Here is a 20754-nt window from a genome sequence, read left to right on the forward strand (position 1 = left end):
TTCTTCAACTGTATTGATAATTTGTTGATGGTGCTGGTAAATATATAGAAGAATTATGACTGCAGAACAAATGTGAAACTTTTCAGCAAATTGAGGGTCCCACTTATATAGCTGATAATTTCAGTTCACTTGATGAGGTTTTTGCTCCTCTATTTAGAGATCTTAATCTTAGCACTACGAAATTTTTTTTGTAAAACACTAGAACAGGAACCATTGAAAATTTTGTTTGATTATATATGATGGCATCATGGTGTCTGTAAGATGTTCATTGATCATTTTAAACTTATTGCGCACTATATATGAAGTTGCTTGCGGTTTATGGTTTATTTGAAATCTGTTTTCATTTGAAAAGAAATGAAGAATACGGTTCCATTTTGAAGAAGGTGCTGCAAACATAGCTACTGCATATTTTCTTGTAGAATTTTTGCGTGAACTTATGTGCTATCCTATCCTTGAGGTAATAGTTGATTTTGTTTGTACTTAGAGGGCTATTTAAATTCATATCTGGCTAATGTATATCATATTGTAAACTCTAGTTCTTAAATACATTGTCATTTTTCATGGTTTCCAATTGTCACATTCCAGTTTTAACTAAAAAAGATTTGGCATGAAAATATTTTACTTTTAACTTTTGTTATTTGCAAATATATTTTTTTCAAAGATTTTAGTTGTTTAATGATTTCGTTGGTATCTTTTGATATTTTGTAGTTGTTGTCGTAGGAAGATTTTCTGATAGCATCCTTTTGATATTTTGAGAATGATTAAATGTTATATAAAATTATAGATTAGTTATTTATCATTAGATTTATAAAGAATATAATTATTAAACCCGGTTCGATTTGGTCAATTTCACCAGAAATCAAGTCACCCAGTCATCTGATCGAACCGAACTACTTATTGGACCGATCATGCATCAAATCTGCCGGAACCCGGATTTACCTGGCCGGTTTTTAGCAAAATCGGTGATCCGACCGGTTTATTTGACCCGGGCCGGGTCTTTTTTTTTTTCAATGAACGGCGTCGTTCCATCCCCCTCCCCCTCTTTTCCGGTTTTCCCCCTTTCCCTCTCTGAATCCCTAATTGCTGAGATCACCCCCGGCCCCCAACGCTATCTCCTCTCTCGACTCTCTTTCTCGTCATTCTCTCACACGAGCTCAAGCTCTCGTCAGCTTGTCTCATCTCCGACTCTCACCTCTCGTCTCCAGTCTGTCAAGCTCTCGTCAGGTCAAGCTCTCCCTTCGCTGCGCTCGCTTCGCCGGCGGCAGAAGCAGACGGAACCACATCTGGTCCCTCGGGTGGTGGTGGTCGTCGTTTTCTTGCATCTCACGGTCTCTGTCTCGCACCTGGTCTCGATCTCTCCCTTCCCTGCGCTCTTCGTCGCCGGTAGCAGAGGCAACAGATCCCGGTGGGCTGGTCTTCGTTGTCGTCTTCTTGCTTCGAACCTTGCCGTCAGCTTCTCCTTCGCCATCAGCTTCCTTGGCGCAACCCGATTTGGTGAGTCCCCCTGTTCTTTCTGTTTCAATTTTGTTGCTGTATCACTGTACTTTGATTTTGTTGCTGAAAGTTGAATGTGTTGCTAAAATTTGTTAGTGATTATTATGAACCTTGAATTTGCTGTTGACTGCCAAAATAATCACTTAGCTTAACTTTGTTCGTTGCCGAAAATAATTGTTGTTTTGCTGAATAATCACTTAATTAATTTTTTGTTGTTGTTGTAAATCTGTAAATCATGTTGAATTTGTTACTTGTTATCATCATTGAAGATTGAATCTATTGTTGTCCTGCTGAAATATCACTTTTCTAAATTTTTGTTGTAAATCTGTAAATCATCTCGAGATAAATCATTTGTTGCTAAAAATTATTATAGTTGAATTTGTTGTTGAAAATGAGGTTCATGCTCTCTGCAATTGTTCAGTTAAACTGTTGTCCTATACTTTCTGTTTGTGTTATTATGAATTATTTTTGGTATTGATTTGTGAAAGATACACAAATGTAGATATAGATGCAAATCAAAATGAAGGAAATGTTGGTCAAGCTTCAAATTTGTTTTATGAAGATATAGATGCCGACTTTCAGATCACCTCTTGAATTTGATTTACTAATTGTGTTATTTTTGTTTTTCTTGTTCTTTTAAATTGAAGAAGTATTTTGCACTATTGACTAGTTATTATTTTTTTGGCATAATTTGTTATGTCTAATAATTGATATTTGATTGTTATTAATATATTTATGAAGACATACCTTTTAAGTTTTAACTTTTGATTTTAATTTTATTTTTATAATTTTATATTTTTATTTTATTATGACCGGGTCAACCGGATGAATTAGCAACCCATCGGTTGAACTAGTGACCCAGTAATCCAGTCGTATGACCGGATCAATTACCGGTTCGGTTTGGATAACTATGATAAAGAACCAAATCCTAGTTATAATGAACCTATACAGTTTAAAAAAACTTTAGTATTAATTTTACTTTTAAAAAAAAATATGGTTTGAAAATTGGATTTCTAAAAACTAGTTTTAAAACTGGATTTCCAAAAAAAACCGGATTTAAAACCGGTTTGAATATAAAAACGGATTTGAATATTAAAACCGGTTTAAAACTGGTTTTTATTTTTCCAAACCGATTTAGAACCGATTTCCTTTTTTAATCCGGTTCCAGTTTGGTTTCATGAACCAAAATACTAGTTTTAAAGTGGATGTAGTTTGGACTTTTAAAAATCTAAAGCATGCCCACCCCAGTTTGGATATGAAGTATAACATATAACTTTTTATCAAATGAACTTCTTCAATATTGTGTTTTTCTTTTTTTGATCTTTTATTGATGTTACTTTTTAGTTTCTGGAGATTTTAAACAAAAGCAAGCAAAAATGAACGATTACATACTAATATACTCGATTAATCTTTTGTTTATTACTGTTATAAACATTTAATTAACTAAAAAAAAGTATCTCATTTTTGTGTTTAATATATCTTCACTCCAATTTAGTTAACGAGAGTTGTCAACAGTAGTTCCCAGTGGTACTGAAACTCATACTGTGATCGGAATCAGGAAACCCTAAATTGAGTCATTAGCATGCAGCAGGTAATAAAAAATCCCTAGCTTCGAATCAATGTTCCTTGGAATCGCAATCTTCTTTCTATTATTTTCCCTCCTAATTTATGATATTCCATTTTTCGGCATTGAAGGAAGGAGGATCCGACACGGAAGTGACGTGGGAGGACCAGCAGAACATCAATAAGTTCGGAAGATTGAACAATCGCTTTCATGAGCTCGAGGATGAGATCAGAATCGCCAAGGTAACCATATTTTTTGTTTCTTTTCATTTTTCTTTTTTATTTTTGTTTATTTAGCTCCGTTTTAAGTTTAGTTATTAGTATATGAGTAGAATAAGCACTCAAATGCATCCTTATAGTTTATAACTTGATGATAGAAATGGATTGAAAGAACAAAAGAAATCATAGGATATGCATTGATTTACTTGTTTAGTAACAGGGCCGGGTTTTAGTTTATTCCTTAATCATCACTATTATAAGTTAGGAGCTAGGACTTTGCAGAATAAACCATAATTTTGATCTTTAAAGATTGATTAATTTGCTCACAAAAATGGTCCCTGAATGACTAATAACTGTATTCCTAAAAGATTCTTCCACTTGATCAATCCACCCAAAGTAAGAACCAGTATGTAGGCAACCTAATATTTCCTCGGCCAGAATAGTTTTTTACTCTACCAAAATGGAACATCTAAGGGTACTGGTGGAGTGTAATTATGGGCAAAATGCAGTTTACTTGCGAGTGTGTTGGTTTTCATTTGGCAAGAATGTTATGAGTGACGTAGTAGATACGAAACCTAAATGGATTGATCAGTATCAATATCGACATTCAATACTATCCCTGGATAATGTACACTCTTGCAGAGAATACATTAGTGATGAGTTTTATGGAGAACTAGGCGCCTAATTGAATAAAGAGAAAAAAGAGAAATGGTTTAACATTTTGCCTACCCCTGAAACTCATTAACAATTGGCTAACATGCCGGTTTGTCCAATATGCAAAACTGAGAGCAACAGAGTCCTAAGTAATCGATTAGATTATATGACATGGTAGAGAGGAAAAATATATTCAATCTTATTACATTATATATCCTCTAAAATTAAGTATGTGGACGACTGGTTGTGACACTGTGTATATCAGATATGGAATTTATAAACTCCTCTGTTCTGCAAGTCCTGTCCTAGTTTGATTTTTGTAGCCATACAACCTTCTTGCAAAGGCAATCCCCTGGTTGGCATGTTTTTGATGTTGTGATACAAATGCAACGGGATGATTTCTTCTACAGGAAACAAATGAGAATTTGGAAGATGCGAGCAATGAGTTGATTCTCACAGATGAAGATGTGGTTCGGTTTCAAATAGGTGAGGTCTTTGCACATGTGCCAAAGGATGAAGTCGAGAATAGGATAGAAAACATGAAAGAGGTGACAAGCCAGAAACTGACAAAGCTTGACGAGGAGAAACAATCTGTGGTTGCTCAGATGGCTGAACTGAAGAAGATTTTGTATGGGAAGTTCAAGGACTCGATCAATCTCGAGGAGGATTAGTAGCCTTCTTCTTGTTCATAGGTCTTTTTGGGTTGATTTGAACTCTATTGGACTTTTGAGAGTTTTTCAATCAGATTGTCCCATGTTTTATTTCATTTCATGTTTAGAGTATTTTCTTGCTTGAACTCTGTTGGAAATGGACCTCTTTCTCTACATGTTTTTGGTTTCATTATTCTCTGTCATTTTCTTCTCTAGTTGATCCTAAAGAAAATTTTTAATCCCCTTTGTTGAATATGACTATAAAAAATCTCTCACTTTGGATAAGTAACAGCGAGAGCAGCATGTGTTTTAGTTGCATTACTCTTAAATCTTGTTGAGATAGAAGTGGCTGTCATTTAGAAAAATAAAATAAAATAAAATAAAATAATTGTGTCGAGCATTGACTGGTACGTTTTTCAGACAAATATAAGTTGTCGTTTCATGTCAGTAATTCAGTTGATTGATATGTTCAACAATTGGACTTGAACTCTTCCATTAACATCATAATTATCAAAAGATTGGGTTAGTTTTGTCTAATTATTCCAATCTTTGATGGATATATATTTTATATTTTTCATTGTTAGAATTTTTCGCACTAAATTTTTCATGATTAAAAATAATAATTTACCTTACTTTTGTGTACGCCGTTAACATGGGACAGTTGGGACCTTGTATAAATTACTTAAATCTGTTGTCACTAAGGTTGCATTTAAAAAAGAGATTGAGAGATAAAGATTAAGACTAAATTAAATTTTTGTATTGTTTTTGGTATAAAATATGTAAATTTGAGTTATGTCTTATAGTGTTTTTGGTGTAAAATGTGCAGGACTGAGTATCTTGTTGGAAAAGAGAAAATGAGATTAGATTTAAAATTTAAAAAATTAAATGAGGATAATTTTAAAAATAAATATTAATAAAATTTTAATTTTTGTCCCAAAAAAATTTAATTCCTTGTGACTATTTTTTTTATAAAGCTACTAATAACAGTATTAATAAAAATTGTGTGCACTTCAAAAGAAAATATATTTAAAAAGTAAACGGTATTTCTTGAACCATTATTGCTCTTACTTAAATAGATTAGTGATCGGTGATTTTTAAATTTGTGTTATGATTTCTTTCATTTTTTATATTTGTAAATTAATATTTTTTGTGATAATAATAATAATAATAGAAATAATAACAATAATGATGAGATATGTAAAAAAATAAATTCATACATTTTGAAAGTATTCATCTAATGTTATTTTTCTAAAATATTTAACCTTATTATACTTTGTTGAAAAAAATATTTTTTTTCTTCTTTGCAGTTATTTCTTAAATTATTTTATAGTAATTTCTGTTGCTATATATTGATAGATTATTATTTTTAAGGTAATATTTTTTGTTTCATTTTTTGTAATTATTTTTATATATCTTTTATCTTTTATAATTTATTAGTCAAATTTTAATTAATATATTTACAATGCAATTCTTTTAAGAAAATGCCTTCATTTATTGGTTATTAAAAATATATGTTATGAGTTATTAAATTCTCATTTAAATAAAACTATATATTTTTTAATGTTGCATGTTTATTTTTCAATTCTAACTCAATTTATTATAACGATGGAAGAAAATAGTTGTTGAATTATTAAAAATGTATTATTGTTATCAACGTAAATTGTCACATCTCATTGTGTATTTGGAAGTTGCACATAAATCTCTCTAGGCTAATGAAGGTTAGATTTTGCACATAAATTATCCTACCTTAATGTGTTTTAGGTGTAAAATATGTAAATCATCATGTCCTACGATTTACGTTGATTTTGAAGGCTCACTATTTTAGGACAATTTATGTATATTTTTTTTAGAGTATTTCAAAGCATAAATCGTCTTAGAATGTAACCGTTAACATATAATTCAAAACACACCGTCTTAAAACAATTTATATATTATTAAGAATAGGGATTCACATTTTAAAAATTAATTTAGGAGAAGTAATATATTGATATATTTTATTTTATTTAAATAAAAAAATCATGGATTTAAAAGTGAAATTAGTGTTATAATGTTATATTTTTATATTTTAATTAATATTTTTATATTATATGACATTATTTTCGTTTTAACAGTCCATAAAAGTGGTAGTTGACCGTTTACAATTTACATCAGCATACTTTAGACTTCAGTTGACAAAAAAGACTAGTAGAGATTCACATTTTATAATTTGAGTGATTTATTTGTTTATTTTAAAGTTAGGGATCAAACTAAAATATGTTAAGAACAAGGCCATTTTAGACCTTATCTCATTGTAAATATGACTGACTATATAAGTATAACCATTAGGCATGGATCTAAAAATTTTAATACGAAGGGGCAAATTTTAGATAATTTTTTTCATTCCATACAAATAATTACATATAGTTATTAGAGTTTATTTTTTAAAATATTTATCAATATATATATATATATAATTATAACTTTTTTTCACAATTTCATTTTTAATATTGCATAAAAAAAATATAACAATATCAATAATACATTATAAAATTATAAAATTATAAAATACCAATAAGTTACAGCGTGTTTAGTTAAAAATGATCACATATTAATTAAAATTAATTCTTTCAAAAATTTTAAAAAATTTGAAAATAAATTACAAATTATAAATTATATGAAAGACACAGTACCTTTTATAGAATATAAGATATAAGATATCTTTATAAAAAATTTTCTTTTAACAACGTAAATTTAGAAGAAAAATAAATATTTTTTACAAGAAAAGAATATCTAAAATACATAATATGATTACCAAAATATAATCACATAAATCATTATTAATATAATAATATAAAGGTTAAAAGTGTTAATATAAAAAAATTAATAAATTTTTTAAAATAAATATAATAATAATTATATAAAAACTAATTTAAAAAGTACAAAGATTTAATGGTATGATATTAAATTAGTTAAATAAAAAATATTAACAAATTAAATAATTAAAATATAAATCCATCACATAACAAAAAATAATATATATAAAATTACTAAATTATATAATATATTTTTATTTTTTAAACACATATCTCGTATATAATTCCCTCTAAATCCATCCCTCTTAGGCACTAATATTTTTGGAATACATGTATATATATAAAACATGTGTTTTTAAAAGTATTCAAGTTTTTTTTACACAAGAAAAATGATATACTTCAAAAATATATTTATATAATTTACTTTTTAATTTTAATAAAAATATTATTATATTAAAATTATATAAAAGATATTATCAATGTGAGTTTTATTAGAAAAAATTTATTGCATAGTAAATATTTTTTTCTGAAAGCTTAATTTTTATTTAAATTTTATTTTTAATATTTAATTTTATTTTTACTCCTAATATTTCAATAAATTTTAATTATACTCCTAAGTGAAATAACATATAATATAGTAATTTTATGCTGATGCGTCTAGTCAATGGTTGTCATGTGTCTGTGACACGTCAACATTCAATTGCCACATCACTATTAACAGAAAATACAATTAAAATATATTTGAAATGTTAGATACATTATTGAAACAAATTAAACGTTAAAAATATTTTAAAAATTTTTCAGAAACATTTAGAAATGAAAAATATACTTTAATTTTTTAGAATTTAAGGCCCTAAGTAATTTGATAGTTGTAAAGGTTTGGAATTTCTACAAAAGCAAGCCATTTCTTTAGTGTTTTAAAACTCCAAATTTATATATTTCCTAGGACTTGAAATCCTAAATAATTTTACAGTATTAAAGCCTTGAACAAACAAAACACCCCCCCCCCCCCCAAAAAAAAGGCCATTGTCAAAAGTATTTCAAATATTTAAAATGCCAATTTCATATATTTTATAGAAACTCAAAATATAAACAATAGCATACTAGTTGGGTTCAAAAAATCCAGATTTTTTTTCTTATGGTTTAAAACTCTAAATAACATTAGAACGAATAATATGTAATATTTTGGTAGTTCGATTCATAATTTAATTTAATTTTTGTACATTTTAAGTAAGGTAATGAATTTTACTATAAAGAATGATAGTAAAAATAGGGTAACGTAAACGGAAATCATATGGTCGAATAAACTATCACTATCCCGAGTCATTGGCTTCTCCAGTTTTCAGATATTGGGATTGGATTCCTCAGGAATTACAGTGAGCTTCACCAATTTGTTGCCTTCTCTCTTAACCACCACCTTCATGGGCACCCCAACTCTGTCCTCCATTACTTCTATTACCTGCCATTATTTGATAGAGTATCACCATCACAATTCACAATACCAACATATTATTATAAATAAGTAATTACCAAGCGATCAGTTTTTATAGTTCATGCATATGTTTCACTAACGTAGTCATCGTATCTCAACTTATATGAAACATGTTAATACCTCCTTCATACTTTGGACGGGCTTCCCATCAAATTCAATCACAACATCACCAGGACGGAATCCAGCACGTTGACCAGGAGACCCAGGAGTCACCTACTCATACATTCAACTTCTCTGTTAGTGAACGAAATTCATATTATCCCAGGAAAATAACAACCACCATGTAGAGAATAATTAACCCAAAATATGTAAAAACCCTTTTACTTCTTCATTAAGACAAATTACAAGCATAACAGCATTAGCTATCACAGTTATTGTTTAAATAATTCCCTGAAATAGGGCTTGAAAATTAACGATAGTTTTTCCAACACTTGCATCTTGGTTGCCAAAAACAGCGCATAGACATTGCATGTTTACATTCAACAAATCTATACTTTGAATATTTATAGAAATTATTTTCAAGAGAATTTTGCTGATAGCCTCAAATTAGTGTGTGCACTCGTCCAAATGTCATTAAAATTTGACTATCGAAGAGCCTAACACAATCTCCACTTTTCTCCAGGCTTGGACTAGCTATGTAGCATAAGTAGAATTGTACTTTAGCGCAAATGATAGCAATAATCAACAAGGGACATACCATTGGTACAAGAATTCCCTTATCGACATCAGGGAATGTAGCGCTTCTCAATTTAAGCTCCGCAATAAGGGTATCATTCAAATCTAGCATCTTAAGCCCAAGCCAAGGTCGTATTACTCTCCTGAACAACATTGAACAATGTCAACTAAGCATGAAACTTACATGAAAACATTTAAATCAATCATTGCTCATGCAATATTTGTATAATACTTTAAAAAAGAGAAAATTGTAAGAATTTGCATAAACTTGAATTTTCTTCTCAAAAAGTATAGGGCATCATTTCTCAGTAACATATATCACTAATGGTAAGTTAGCAACATTTTACATTTATAAGAAATATGAACATCATGCTTTTCAATGGATATGTGAAAAGTGTGGACAAAATAAGTAAATACCCTCTTTTCTTGAACTGCTCTATAATCTTGGACACTGAGTCGATTGGTACAGAAAAACTCAACCCATCAGCGGCAAACATTTTCATATGGTTCACACCAACAAGTTCTCCATCAATGTTGACAAGTGGGCCTCCAGAATTTCCCTGTCTCATAGAAGAAGATGTAAACATACAAGCTAACCGAACAGTCAACCATGCACCAGCAGATGCAACCAAAGTTGGATGCATGGGAGAACAGCGAGAGGAAGACATACCACATTAGTTGCACAATCTGTTTGTAAATACTCTCTATTCACACCAGTAAAGCCCAAATCACTACTTTTACGATCAACACAACTGCACAAAGATCATTAAAAAATGACTTATATTAATACGAAAAACAACCACAAGCTCCTTTGCTTCCCCCAAAAAATATACGCTTCATTATAAAATATTGGCTTCCAAGATCATTACATGAATGGAAAGACTTAAACAAATGTATATTAGACGATACATCAGTTATTGCCTAGACCCTTTCTTCACACCTTACAATACCAGCAGTGACAGTATTCTGAAGGGCAAGTGGACAGCCCAGAGATATTACCCAATCCCCAGGACGAAGCTTGCTTGAAGAACCAAGTTTTACTTCAGGAAGTGGGGTTTCGGAATTGATCTTCACAATGGCAATATCTGAATGCAGGTCAGCATTTATCACTTTACCCTCGAATGATCTTCCATCTTGCAAAGTAACTTCTATCTGTAGTAGTTGATATTTCAAGATCAGCTACAATGTTTCAATTTAATATGATGTCTAGAAGGGGCTAAAACCAAGAAGAACATAAAACAACAATAACATCAAGAATAACATGAATGTTGTAATATGAATAGACACACTATTGAAGAGCCCTGAAATGATTCGCAAACAAAGTTACTATACATTACATGAAAGTTAAGAATATTGAGAACCGATGATTAGGCCAAGCAAGCAAAAAGAATAAAGTCTACAAGTCTAAAACTAAATGAGCAGCTCAATTACTCAAGGGTCATAGTGTCACCCAGCAAATAAATTATGTTTGAAGGGTATGCCCTACAGCCCTAGCATATACACAAACCTTCCCCTTTGATAAACTCGAGGTCCCTTGAAAATAAACCACAACATGAGCACATGTCAATATTGTACCATCCTTGTCGATGATTGTTCCAGAGCCTATACTCTTTGCAGCAGTAACCCCAAGATAATCTACATTTGATGTATAACATACTCAAATTAAGCTCAAACCCACATCAACAAAACTCGAATGCTAAAGGCTAAAAAGTATTCCAGAGTGGATACCGTGTGTAACAGCAATATTAACAACAGCAGGCCCAACTTTAGCCGCTGCATCGGCAATAGTATTTCTTTCAAAACAATTACATGGGTTTGAGCCACCATGATGAGCAGCCGCAGAAGCATCCTTAGTTGTGTCAGATGATGGAGTTTGACTGCCTATATCCCTATAAGAATAGAGTGGAAGTGTTCCTACAAGATTTTCAGCTCTAAATATAATCACACTTGTATAAACATCTCTACATACACATTTTTATAGCAAAATGAAAACATAATTGCCCACCATATACGCCCGAAAAATCCAAATGTTGAGGAAAGGGCAACGGATCTTGTAATGGCACAAGGATCCGTGCTTTGACAGATGCTCCTGCATTAGAATTTGTCTTAACAGCATCAATGTTTGATATTTTATTTGATTAATTGACATTCTAAAGAAAACAACAAAAGAAAAGGAAAAAAATTAAAAACAATTGAAATATTCGTCAAATTTATAAAGAACGCTAAGATTTTACACTATTTTCTCGATGCATTCGGAATGAAAGAGGGTTTAGTGCTCACTGAAATCAGTGTCGCCATTGGAGCAAAGGAGAGCTGAACCTGCAGCTGCAATCGCCAAAGTACGAAAAACAGAGCTACTGTTGAAGTAACGAAGCCTTTTCTGAAAAACAGTTCCATTCCAAATGACACAGACAAGGCGAATTTGATAAACTTTTTTTCACAATTGAAAATCACAAAAAGAAAAAATGTACAGGGATCAATACCAGAAGGTAGCTCATGGCAAAAATCAACGCCAAGCTTCACGATTCTTCAGTCTTCACTGGAAAGTGGAAAGACTAACAAACCCACTTTTTCGCTTCGTTAAACCCGGTCTAAACCCTTGCTGGTACAAGATTTTTTTTTTTTTCATCAGGGATAGGGGGACGAAAATTATTAACAGCTATCCTTTTCGGACCAAAAACCAAACTGAATTACTTAACTAAAACGATACTAAAGCCCAAGGCCGATGGGCCCAAGGTAATTCAAGGGTAGGGTTTGATAACTGTATGTTTTTTGAGAATAAATCTTCTCAATTTTTTTTTTAATAATTGAGAAAATCCATTTTACATGTTTTTATAAAAATACAATTATATACAAACATATGACCAAGCTAAATATGTGATTCCACTAATTTAATTATTGTGAAATATAGATATAATATATATAAAATATTTAATATTATTTTTATACTAATAAATAATAATATATGTTCTTCACTAAAAATGTTTTTTTTTTTTTTATCAAGTAGGACACTGAAGATACACCAACTCACCAACACAGCATTCTTAGATTGTTTCGGGTTGGAGACACTTAATATACACAGTAGTATGTTAATGTTTAGAGACTTAAAGTTAATATCCCATATATTCAATCTATCACATAAATTTAATTGTATGTTTAAAGAGGTTCATCGAATCACCCAACAGTTAAACTCAATGATTGAAGGGACCAAAAAAAACATGATCGAAGAAACTGAAATTTAAGAGTCAGTCGGTTTGGTTCGAATTTATAATAAAATTAGAATTGAATCGATAAAAGTGTAATTGGTTCAATTTGATTTAAATTTATATTTTTTGTATATGTACTCGAACCAAACTAAATCGATTAAAAATAGATTAGTTTAGTTCGAATAATTGAGTACTCAATAACTTTGAAATTTATAAAAAAATCAAATTTTTATCTTAAAAATTTAACAAATATAATAGACATGTAATATAAAAATAATCCAAACATATTAAACACTAAATACATTTAAAACTAAACTCATTAAAATTTAAACATATTAATAATAAATAATTATTGTCCACTAAAAAATCATATATATATTTTTTATTTTTTATTTAATTTATGATCGAATTTGTTGGTTCAGGTTCTGCATCCCCTAAAATCGATATCTGAACCAATTACTAACAAAAATTATCGGTTTGATTTGGATTAGACTCGATTACCTGTTAATTTTAAAACCAATTTAATTAGTTCGGTTTAAATTTGCTCACCCCTACTGAAATTTCATGCAAGAAAAACTTAAAAAGAAGGAGCAGCAATGAGAAAGTAAACAAAATAAAAAGAGGATGTGCCGCAATTACATTATGATATATTCTATAGTAACTAAGTAAACAAAGAATTAATGACAACAAAAAATAACGTGGCTGTTTAGCTGTTAGTCTCTATAGTTCATCAGTTGATTCTTCATCATCGAAGCCAGAGGAGCTACTACCACCACTCTTCTCATACACCTCCTTGATAACAGGATTACACACTGCCTCAACCTCCTTCAGTTTCTCTTCAAAGTCTTGTTTTTCTGCGTTTTGGTTATCATCCAACCATTCAAGAACATCCTTCAACGTGCCCTCTATCTTCTCCTTATCATCCGAATCAATCTTATCAGAGAGCTTGTCTTTATCATTGATGGTGCTCCTCATATTGAAGATGTAAGTCTCCAACTTGTTCCGGGCATCGATTCTTTCCCTAACCACCTTGTCCTCTTCAGCCAGTTCTTCAGCCTCCTTAACCATCCTTTCAATCTCTTCTTGGCTTAAACGTCCTTTGTCATTGGTGATGGTGATCGATTCCGATTTCTTCCCTGCCTTGTCCTCTGCTTTCACATGGAGGATTCCATTGGCGTCAACCTCAAAAGTAACCTCAATTTGTGGCACACCCCTGCAACCCCAATAACAGTGAGTGAGAATAATGTAAATTTTATTCTACTATAATCTATAGTATAATGTTAAAAAAACAATGGTTTCTATTGCTATATACCTTGGGGCAGGTGGAATGCCACTGAGATCAAACTTCCCGAGTTCGCGACAATCCTTTGTTAGGGCTCTTTCGCCTTCGTAAACCTGAAAAAATCATGGGCACTAGCTATTATATATGGCACCAAAGTATGCAACATTATAAGAATATGATCAGTAATGTAATGTATGTGTTTACCTTAATGGACACAGTGGTTTGTTGATCTTGGTAAGTAGTGAAAATCTGAGACTTCTTAGTTGGAATAACGGTGTTCCTTGGTATTATTTTTGTCATGACACCACCAACTGTCTCTAATCCCAAACTTAAAGGAGCAACATCAAGAAGGAGAAGGTCTTTGGTTTCTTCGCCGCCTTCACCACTAAGAATCCCACCTTGGATTGCAGCACCATAAGCAACAGCCTCATCAGGATTGATACCTTTATTGAGTTCCTTGCCCTCAAAGAAATCCATTAATAGCTGTTGAACTTTGGGAATCCTAGTGCTACCTCCAACCAACACAATGTCATCAATATCTGTTTTCTTGAGCCCTGCATCTTCAATAGCTCTCTTGACAGGCCCCATTGTCTTCTTGAACAAGTCCATGTTCAGTTCCTCGAACCTGGCCCTTGTCAATGGCTCAGAGAAGTCGTTGCCATCGAAAAGAGACTCAATCTCGACCCGGACTTGGTGCTGGCTACTTAAAGCTCGCTTGGCTCTCTCACACTCCCTTCTGAGTTTCCCAATTGCCCTGTTATCCTTGCTGATGTCTTTGTTGTACTTCTTCTTTATCAATTTGATGAAATAATCCATGAGGCGGTGGTCGAAATCCTCTCCGCCTAAATGTGTATCTCCACTTGTAGCCAAAACCTCAAACACACCATTATCAATGGTCAAGATGCTAACATCAAAAGTACCACCACCAAGATCATAGACAAGAATGTTCTTCTCTCCTCCTTTCTTGTCCAAACCATATGCTATAGCAGCCGCTGTTGGTTCATTGATTATCCTCGCCACGTTAAGACCCGCAATGGTGCCAGCATCCTTGGTGGCTTGTCTTTGTGCATCATTGAAATATGCTGGGTTACATTAATCAACCAAATTAATTAATTAGATCCTACTCCCATAGCCACAGCCACATTCTAATCAAAATCATTAGGAAATAGTAAAGTAATAGTAATTCAGCAACTAGTACCTGGAACAGTAATGACAGCGGATTTTATCTTCTTCCCCAAGAAAGATTCAGCGGTTTCCTTCATCTTAGTTAATACCATGGCGCTTATCTCTTCGGGGCTAAACACCTTGTCTTCACCTTTGACTTGGACCTGAATATAAGGCTTTCCATCCTTGTTCACAATCTTATAAGGTAAGTACTTTACGTCTCTCTGAACCTCAGGGTCATCAAACCTTTTCACGTTAAAAACCAAATTCAACAAACTATTAGATCTTTCTAGACAAAATCAGCTACCAAATTAATCATAACAAACAAAACATATATTTATACATAAATATATAATGACTGATTTAGTAACTAATTCGGATAGAAAAAAGTAATTAGAAAAGTTGAATTTGACATACTTCCTCCCAATGAGGCGCTTGACATCGAAGATAGTGCGTTTAGGGTTAAGAGGAGCTTGATTCTTGGCCGCTTCTCCGATGAGACGCTCGGAATCGGTGAACGCGACCCATGAAGGAGTGATCCTGTTGCCTTGGTCGTTGGCGATGATCTCAACGTGATCCTTCTTATAAACACCAACACACGAGTACGTTGTTCCAAGATCAATACCAATCACTGTGCCAAGGTTATTAGCTGATTCATCCGCTGCCACAACCATTCCTATCATAAATTCTGCCACAAAAACGATAGCAAAATAAATACTCAGTTACTTCAAAATTCAGATACATTGATTTATAACAATGTAATGCTAGCTTACGTAAAGCAAAGAGAAGTAGAAACGCCATTGCTTTGGTCTTTGACATCATTGTGATCGAATTTGGAATGAAAATAGAGGCAACAGGGATTCTATATATAATGAAAATTAGAACTTAGAAATGTAATTGCTGTTGCTACTTGCTAGAGTGTTCTGTCCAGTAAGGAACGGCCAAGTCCATATTTTGATGGTGCGCGCCAAATATATAGACTCATTTACACGCACAACAACCAATGGGTTTCTGACACGTCACCTAAATTAAGAGTTGCCAGGGTCATCCCGAAAGTTCTTGACCTCTCATGGCCTTAGAGTTTAGATATGCTAAAAAATTAAATTACAACCGTTTTTTTTATCTATTTCAATTTGAGAAAGTATAGAAAAACTATGATAATTATAAATAATGTAAACAAAAGATATAAAAAGAAAATTAAATTAAAAATTAAAATTCAGATTATTAATTAATTATTTAATTTTAAATTTTAAAATTTTAAAAATTAAAATTAATAATTCAATACATCTACACTATTACTTCGAATTTTACAATAGTTTTCTAATTTTTTGTTCACGTCCAAAATTCGCTGTAGTTAATATTATCTTTTTTACTTAATTGATTTTATTTATCTATGGATCATTTTTAATTTTCTTGAACGGTGCTACTTCGAACCCAAATGCAGCTTGCAAGAAACATATAAATATGCCGTCTGTGCCTAGGACTTGCTGCAATCGCGCTTGATTTTAAGTTTAATCTAATCTTTTTTTTTTCTTTTTGGTGATGATTTTTTTCAGTTTACACCTTTTCTTTTTGGTCTACAAACTTATCTAAATGATCATAGATCCATAAACTGGAGCATCTATATTGAATTAGTTTCACTCTCTTTTTTTTTTTTTACGTTATTGGATTAGTTTTCACTTTTCGCTTAAAATTATCTTTCTCTCTTCCTTTTTTCGTTGTTTTTCTTTTCGTTGTCTTCCGTTTTCTTTTAGGTGCTACAAGATGGGCAATGTATTGGGCTTATGGTTCAGTATCAGATACTGGGCTAGAAGCCCATTAATAAAACATGGGATTGATGTGGGTAGTTTGTTGCAAGCTGGCAGGCTTTTTAATTTCAATATGGTACCGGAACTTCTAACAGACGCCGTTATGGGGGAGGGAGGGGAATGACGAGAGTGTGGTGTCAGTGACCACCCAACTCGCACCGTGCGAGTTCCACTAAGCAAATCTCACCGTGCGAGTTCCGTCCAGCAAATCTGACCGTGCGATTGCCACCACCGAAGACACGTGTCGCGTAGCAGGAGCCACCCCAATTCGGTGCCCTTATAACAGCTCCCTCACTCATGCATTAACTTCTCTCACCCTCCGAGACATCACTCTCCCAGCTTTCGTTTTCAAACCTGAAGCCCCCATTGTTATTCATCTTCCTCCTCTCATTTCTGCATGTTTCAATACATGAAAGAATGCCCAAAAAAAATAAAACTAGAGATGTTGATCGACCTGAGCTTCATATCATGCATTATCTCAGTCACTCTGATTATGTAAGTTTTTTTTTAAGGTTTTTAAATTTTTTTATTTAAAAGTATTAATGTAAAATATTTATTTGTTATGATTGTTGTTATTAGAAGTGCAAATTAGAAATATCCATAGGATAGAATGATTATTACTATTTTTTAGGATTTATATGTATTTTTTAAGATTTATAGAATTTTTGGAATTAATTTTTAGAATATAAGTATTATTGTTAGTGAAATTATTGTTATTATTTAGTAAGTTTGGGACGTTTTTTATAGAGAGCACGGAAATTTTAGAATGTGAATTTTGAATGTTTTGTATTATTATTATAGTTATGTTTATGTTTAAATATAAATATAAGGAAATTAAAAAAATTGGACCCCCAACGGTTATAATTGTAACTAATATTGAGAATAGGTTTAATTTAATTTTTATAGTTATGTTTATGTTTAAATATAAATATAAGGAAATTAAAAAAAAAATTGGAGCCCCAACGGTTTAATTTAATTTTGAAAATAGGTTTAATTTAATTTTTATAATTCTATTTAAATTATTAAGTAGGTATATTGTAATGAATGAAGGTAAATGTTCTTGTTGTTGTGAGTTAGTCTTAGTTTGGGAAACTATTAATTAATTAGTATGAATGATGTTCCAAAAAGAATTTAGGCATAAAGTAATTGTTATAAATGTTTTTTATAATTCAGTGAAATATCTTTAGTTAACTAATGGTATATGCAGTAGTAGGTGGTTAGTGGGTATTATTACATATTATTCAAGATAAATGTGTTACTGTGGAGAGATTTGATTAGGTATTTATGTATTAGTTATCATTATTATCAATAGTTGTTGTGGTATAAAATATTTTTATTTTAGTAGTAACCTAGTAAGTGTTAAGAAGTTGAGTAATACTTTGTTATGAACTTTGCAGAAGTTAAGAATGTTGACATGTGAGCATCCTGTTCCTCCGGATCGGTACAATGATAGGGTAGAGGAGCAGCTACGACTTACTGGCTTTTACCATGCATCACAGATTGGGGTAGTCCAATGTCAAAAGGCATTGGTGAATGCTTTAATCGAGAGGTGGCACCCCGACACACATACGTTTCACCTTCCCATTGGTGAATGTGCCGTCACTCTTGAAGACGTTGCTCTAATACTTGGTCTTCCAACGGACGGACTTCCAGTTACAGGAATGACATTGAGTAGTTTCGAAGCGTTGGAGGCTGAGTGTTTGCATCAATTCGGAGTTGCACCGCGTAAGTCGGAGTGTAGAGGCAGTTGCATTAAATTGAGTTGGCTTCGGGACCTTAAAGAAAATTTACCCTTGACTGATGAAGTTGGTATACAGAGGTATGTCAAATGCCACATTATGTTGCTTATCGGGACGATCTTGTTTGGGGATAAATCAGGTGCAGCAGGTGTGCACTGGAAGTTTCTTCCATTGCTACGTGAATTTGGTAGTATTATACAATACAGTTGGGGATCTGCATGCCTAGCACACCTCTATAGGGCATTATGCCGGGCATCTCGAGTTGACTGTAAAGGCATAGATGGCCCACTAACACTTCTTCTCGGTTGGGCTTGGATGCGGCTCCCATATCTATCGCCGGTTCCTAGGGAGCCCCGCAGTTTCCCGCTAGCAAACAGGTAATATAATTTTTAAATGTACCACTTTATTTATATTTATAACTCAATTATCAACATTAAATGTATCGTATAAGGTGGCGGAACTGGGAGCGGGGTGACCGACGATATAGATATATGAAGCTAGCTGACTTTAGGAAGGCCTTTGATGAACTTCAGGAAGGCGAGGTGAGTATTTATTAAAGTAGTATTACTTTCCTATTTAGGGCCTGTGTAAATCTTATGAACCAAAGATGATGATGACTGTTATGTCGGGCGTAGTCATGAATTTCCTTTATTTTTTTTTCAGTTTGTCTGGGTTGCGTATGCTGTGGATCGCGTGGATCCTAACATAATTCCTGCTGAAATCTATATGCACTCGGTTGTGTGGAGCGCTACAGTGCCTTTGGTATCATTTGAATGTATTGAGTGGCATGCTACCGATAGGTATAGGCGACAATTCAGACTCGTTCAGGGAGTGCCTGAGGAGGTGCGGAATCTAGATAAGGCGCATGGAGAAGTCCTCACTGGTCCTAAGAATTTTAACTGGGCCACGGCACCTACTCATTACATGTGGGTGATGCATTGGACCAACAGGTATCATCACGTTCTTTCCGAGCTTCCCATTCCTTCACAGCCTCAGTTGGAAACTTATATGCATTGGTACCGAGGAGAATATGGGAACCGCTTGTGTTTGTCAAATCTTGTTGGTGAAGAGGATGATGAAGGTAATCAGGATTTGGATGGTGGTAATCATGATATGGATGAGGGTAGTCAGGATATGGATGATGACAATGATGAACAGGAGCCACATTCGCCTGAGGTACCACCTACGAATCCGCTTCCACAAGAACAACCTCAGTTCTCAGGCCAGTATGTACCGCAGTCACACTTCAACCCATCATTTACGCATCATCAACAACATTGGGGTATGTCACAGTTTGATCCAGGCGAAGGCGGTTCTTTTAGCCAGTTGCTTGGGCTTATGGCTGGAGAAGGAGGACAGTCTCAATTTGGCCATCAAAATGAGTTAATGCCAGGGAGGCATTCGTTGGATGCGAGGTATCCAGGCCATACTTCATCGGTTGCATCTGGAGGATTTGTATCTGTTGACTCTAGTAGGAGTGACGGTGGACGCGGAGTTTTTAATAGCCAAAATCCGTACGTTGTTTCCATGGGACTCATTGAGGAAAATGATAACACACTCCAGCAGGAGACCGATGCGTATATAGCGGACAACCCGGATGCCGAAGATGATGATGAGGACGATGAAATAGAGGAGTTCGATGAGGACGAAGAGTCCCGTAATGATGGTATTCATATTTTGTATTTTGCTTTACATGATAGGGTAGTTATTTATTGTGTGGTCATAAATGGTATATTTGTTTGTGTATTCTTGGATAATATGTGGTATCTTTGTTGACTTGAGAACCTACTGTACTATATTTAATTGTTTATATATTATTGTGAACAGGTCAGGCCCGCACTCCGGATGACCAAGCCAAAGGTTACAACCTTAGGATTGATCCCCCACGTCGTAGCGCTAATCGATACACTCCATCTGTTTTCAAAAAGGCGGCCAAGAAATGCAAGAAATTGGTGAACGATGTAAAGTGGTCAATTAGAAAGTAGTTGTGGTGTATTGTATGTTTTGGACATTAGG

General features: G+C 33.1%; 4 protein-coding genes across 7 annotated transcripts; 2 read left to right on the forward strand and 2 right to left on the reverse strand.

The window, feature by feature from the left end:
* The first annotated feature begins 1009 nt into the window (after window positions 1-1009).
* Window positions 1010-4773, forward strand: LOC112695530 (probable prefoldin subunit 4). 2 transcript variants are annotated; one of them, XM_025747893.3, is made up of 4 exons: window positions 1010-1494; window positions 2990-3085; window positions 3190-3300; window positions 4341-4773. In XM_025747893.3, exons 2-4 carry the CDS (start codon window positions 3077-3079, stop codon window positions 4599-4601), a joined length of 381 nt encoding a protein of 126 aa, XP_025603678.1. In that variant the 5' UTR covers window positions 1010-1494; window positions 2990-3076; the 3' UTR covers window positions 4602-4773. The 2 variants fall into 2 exon arrangements, with proteins under 2 accessions (XP_025603678.1, XP_025603679.1); XM_025747894.3 differs by having other exon boundaries at window positions 1031-1494; window positions 3010-3085.
* A 3760-nt stretch (window positions 4774-8533) lies between these two features.
* On the reverse strand, window positions 8534-12162 carry LOC112695532 (putative protease Do-like 14). Of its 3 annotated transcripts, none has more exons than XM_025747895.3 (11): window positions 12023-12162; window positions 11820-11919; window positions 11545-11628; window positions 11268-11453; window positions 11047-11174; window positions 10480-10691; window positions 10210-10291; window positions 9957-10099; window positions 9562-9682; window positions 8985-9077; window positions 8534-8831 (listed from the first exon to the last, which is right to left on the reverse strand). In XM_025747895.3, exons 1-11 carry the CDS (start codon window positions 12035-12037, stop codon window positions 8715-8717), a joined length of 1281 nt encoding a protein of 426 aa, XP_025603680.1. In that variant the 5' UTR covers window positions 12038-12162; the 3' UTR covers window positions 8534-8714. The 3 variants fall into 3 exon arrangements, with proteins under 3 accessions (XP_025603680.1, XP_025603681.1, XP_072052673.1); XM_025747896.3 differs by having other exon boundaries at window positions 11545-11644; XM_072196572.1 differs by having other exon boundaries at window positions 11545-11644; window positions 11820-11864; window positions 12023-12158.
* A 1188-nt stretch (window positions 12163-13350) lies between these two features.
* LOC112695533 (luminal-binding protein 4) lies at window positions 13351-16121 on the reverse strand. Its single transcript, XM_025747898.3, has 6 exons — window positions 15965-16121; window positions 15609-15879; window positions 15226-15437; window positions 14232-15109; window positions 14058-14140; window positions 13351-13958 (listed from the first exon to the last, which is right to left on the reverse strand). The coding sequence occupies exons 1-6, from the start codon at window positions 16011-16013 to the stop codon at window positions 13466-13468; spliced, it is 1986 nt and encodes a 661-aa protein (XP_025603683.1). The 5' UTR covers window positions 16014-16121; the 3' UTR covers window positions 13351-13465.
* A 2284-nt stretch (window positions 16122-18405) lies between these two features.
* On the forward strand, window positions 18406-20723 carry LOC112805200 (protein MAIN-LIKE 1-like). Its single transcript, XM_029298813.2, has 4 exons — window positions 18406-19115; window positions 19190-19280; window positions 19402-20404; window positions 20566-20723. Exons 1-4 carry the CDS (start codon window positions 18406-18408, stop codon window positions 20721-20723), a joined length of 1962 nt encoding a protein of 653 aa, XP_029154646.2.
* The last annotated feature ends 31 nt before the right edge of the window (window positions 20724-20754 follow it).

Source organism: Arachis hypogaea, chromosome 6 (assembly GCF_003086295.3).
Source record: "Arachis hypogaea cultivar Tifrunner chromosome 6, arahy.Tifrunner.gnm2.J5K5, whole genome shotgun sequence".
Classification (NCBI taxonomy): domain Eukaryota; kingdom Viridiplantae; phylum Streptophyta; class Magnoliopsida; order Fabales; family Fabaceae; genus Arachis; species Arachis hypogaea.

Excerpts from the sequence above, each read along its gene's own strand:
- LOC112695530 (XM_025747893.3), top strand. Across the intron at positions 3,301-4,340 it reads ATGAGATCAGAATCGCCAAG|GAAACAAATGAGAATTTGGA; the intron begins GTAACCATATTT and ends TTTCTTCTACAG.
- LOC112695533 (XM_025747898.3), bottom strand. The coding sequence starts at position 16,013 with ATGATGTCAAAGACCAAAGCAATGGCGTTTCTACTTCTCTTTGCTTTA. Across the intron at positions 15,438-15,608 it reads AAGCGCCTCATTGGGAGGAA|GTTTGATGACCCTGAGGTTC; the intron begins GTATGTCAAATT and ends TAACGTGAAAAG. Across the intron at positions 14,141-14,231 it reads AAACCACTGTGTCCATTAAG|GTTTACGAAGGCGAAAGAGC; the intron begins GTAAACACATAC and ends TGATTTTTTCAG.
- LOC112805200 (XM_029298813.2), top strand. The coding sequence starts at position 18,406 with ATGTTGACATGTGAGCATCCTGTTCCTCCGGATCGGTACAATGATAGG. Across the intron at positions 19,116-19,189 it reads AGTTTCCCGCTAGCAAACAG|GTGGCGGAACTGGGAGCGGG; the intron begins GTAATATAATTT and ends GTATCGTATAAG. Across the intron at positions 19,281-19,401 it reads ATGAACTTCAGGAAGGCGAG|TTTGTCTGGGTTGCGTATGC; the intron begins GTGAGTATTTAT and ends TTTTTTTTTCAG.
- LOC112695532 (XM_025747895.3), bottom strand. Across the intron at positions 10,692-11,046 it reads CGAGTTTATCAAAGGGGAAG|ATAGAAGTTACTTTGCAAGA; the intron begins GTTTGTGTATAT and ends CAACTACTACAG. Across the intron at positions 8,832-8,984 it reads CCGTCCAAAGTATGAAGGAG|GTAATAGAAGTAATGGAGGA; the intron begins GTATTAACATGT and ends AAATAATGGCAG.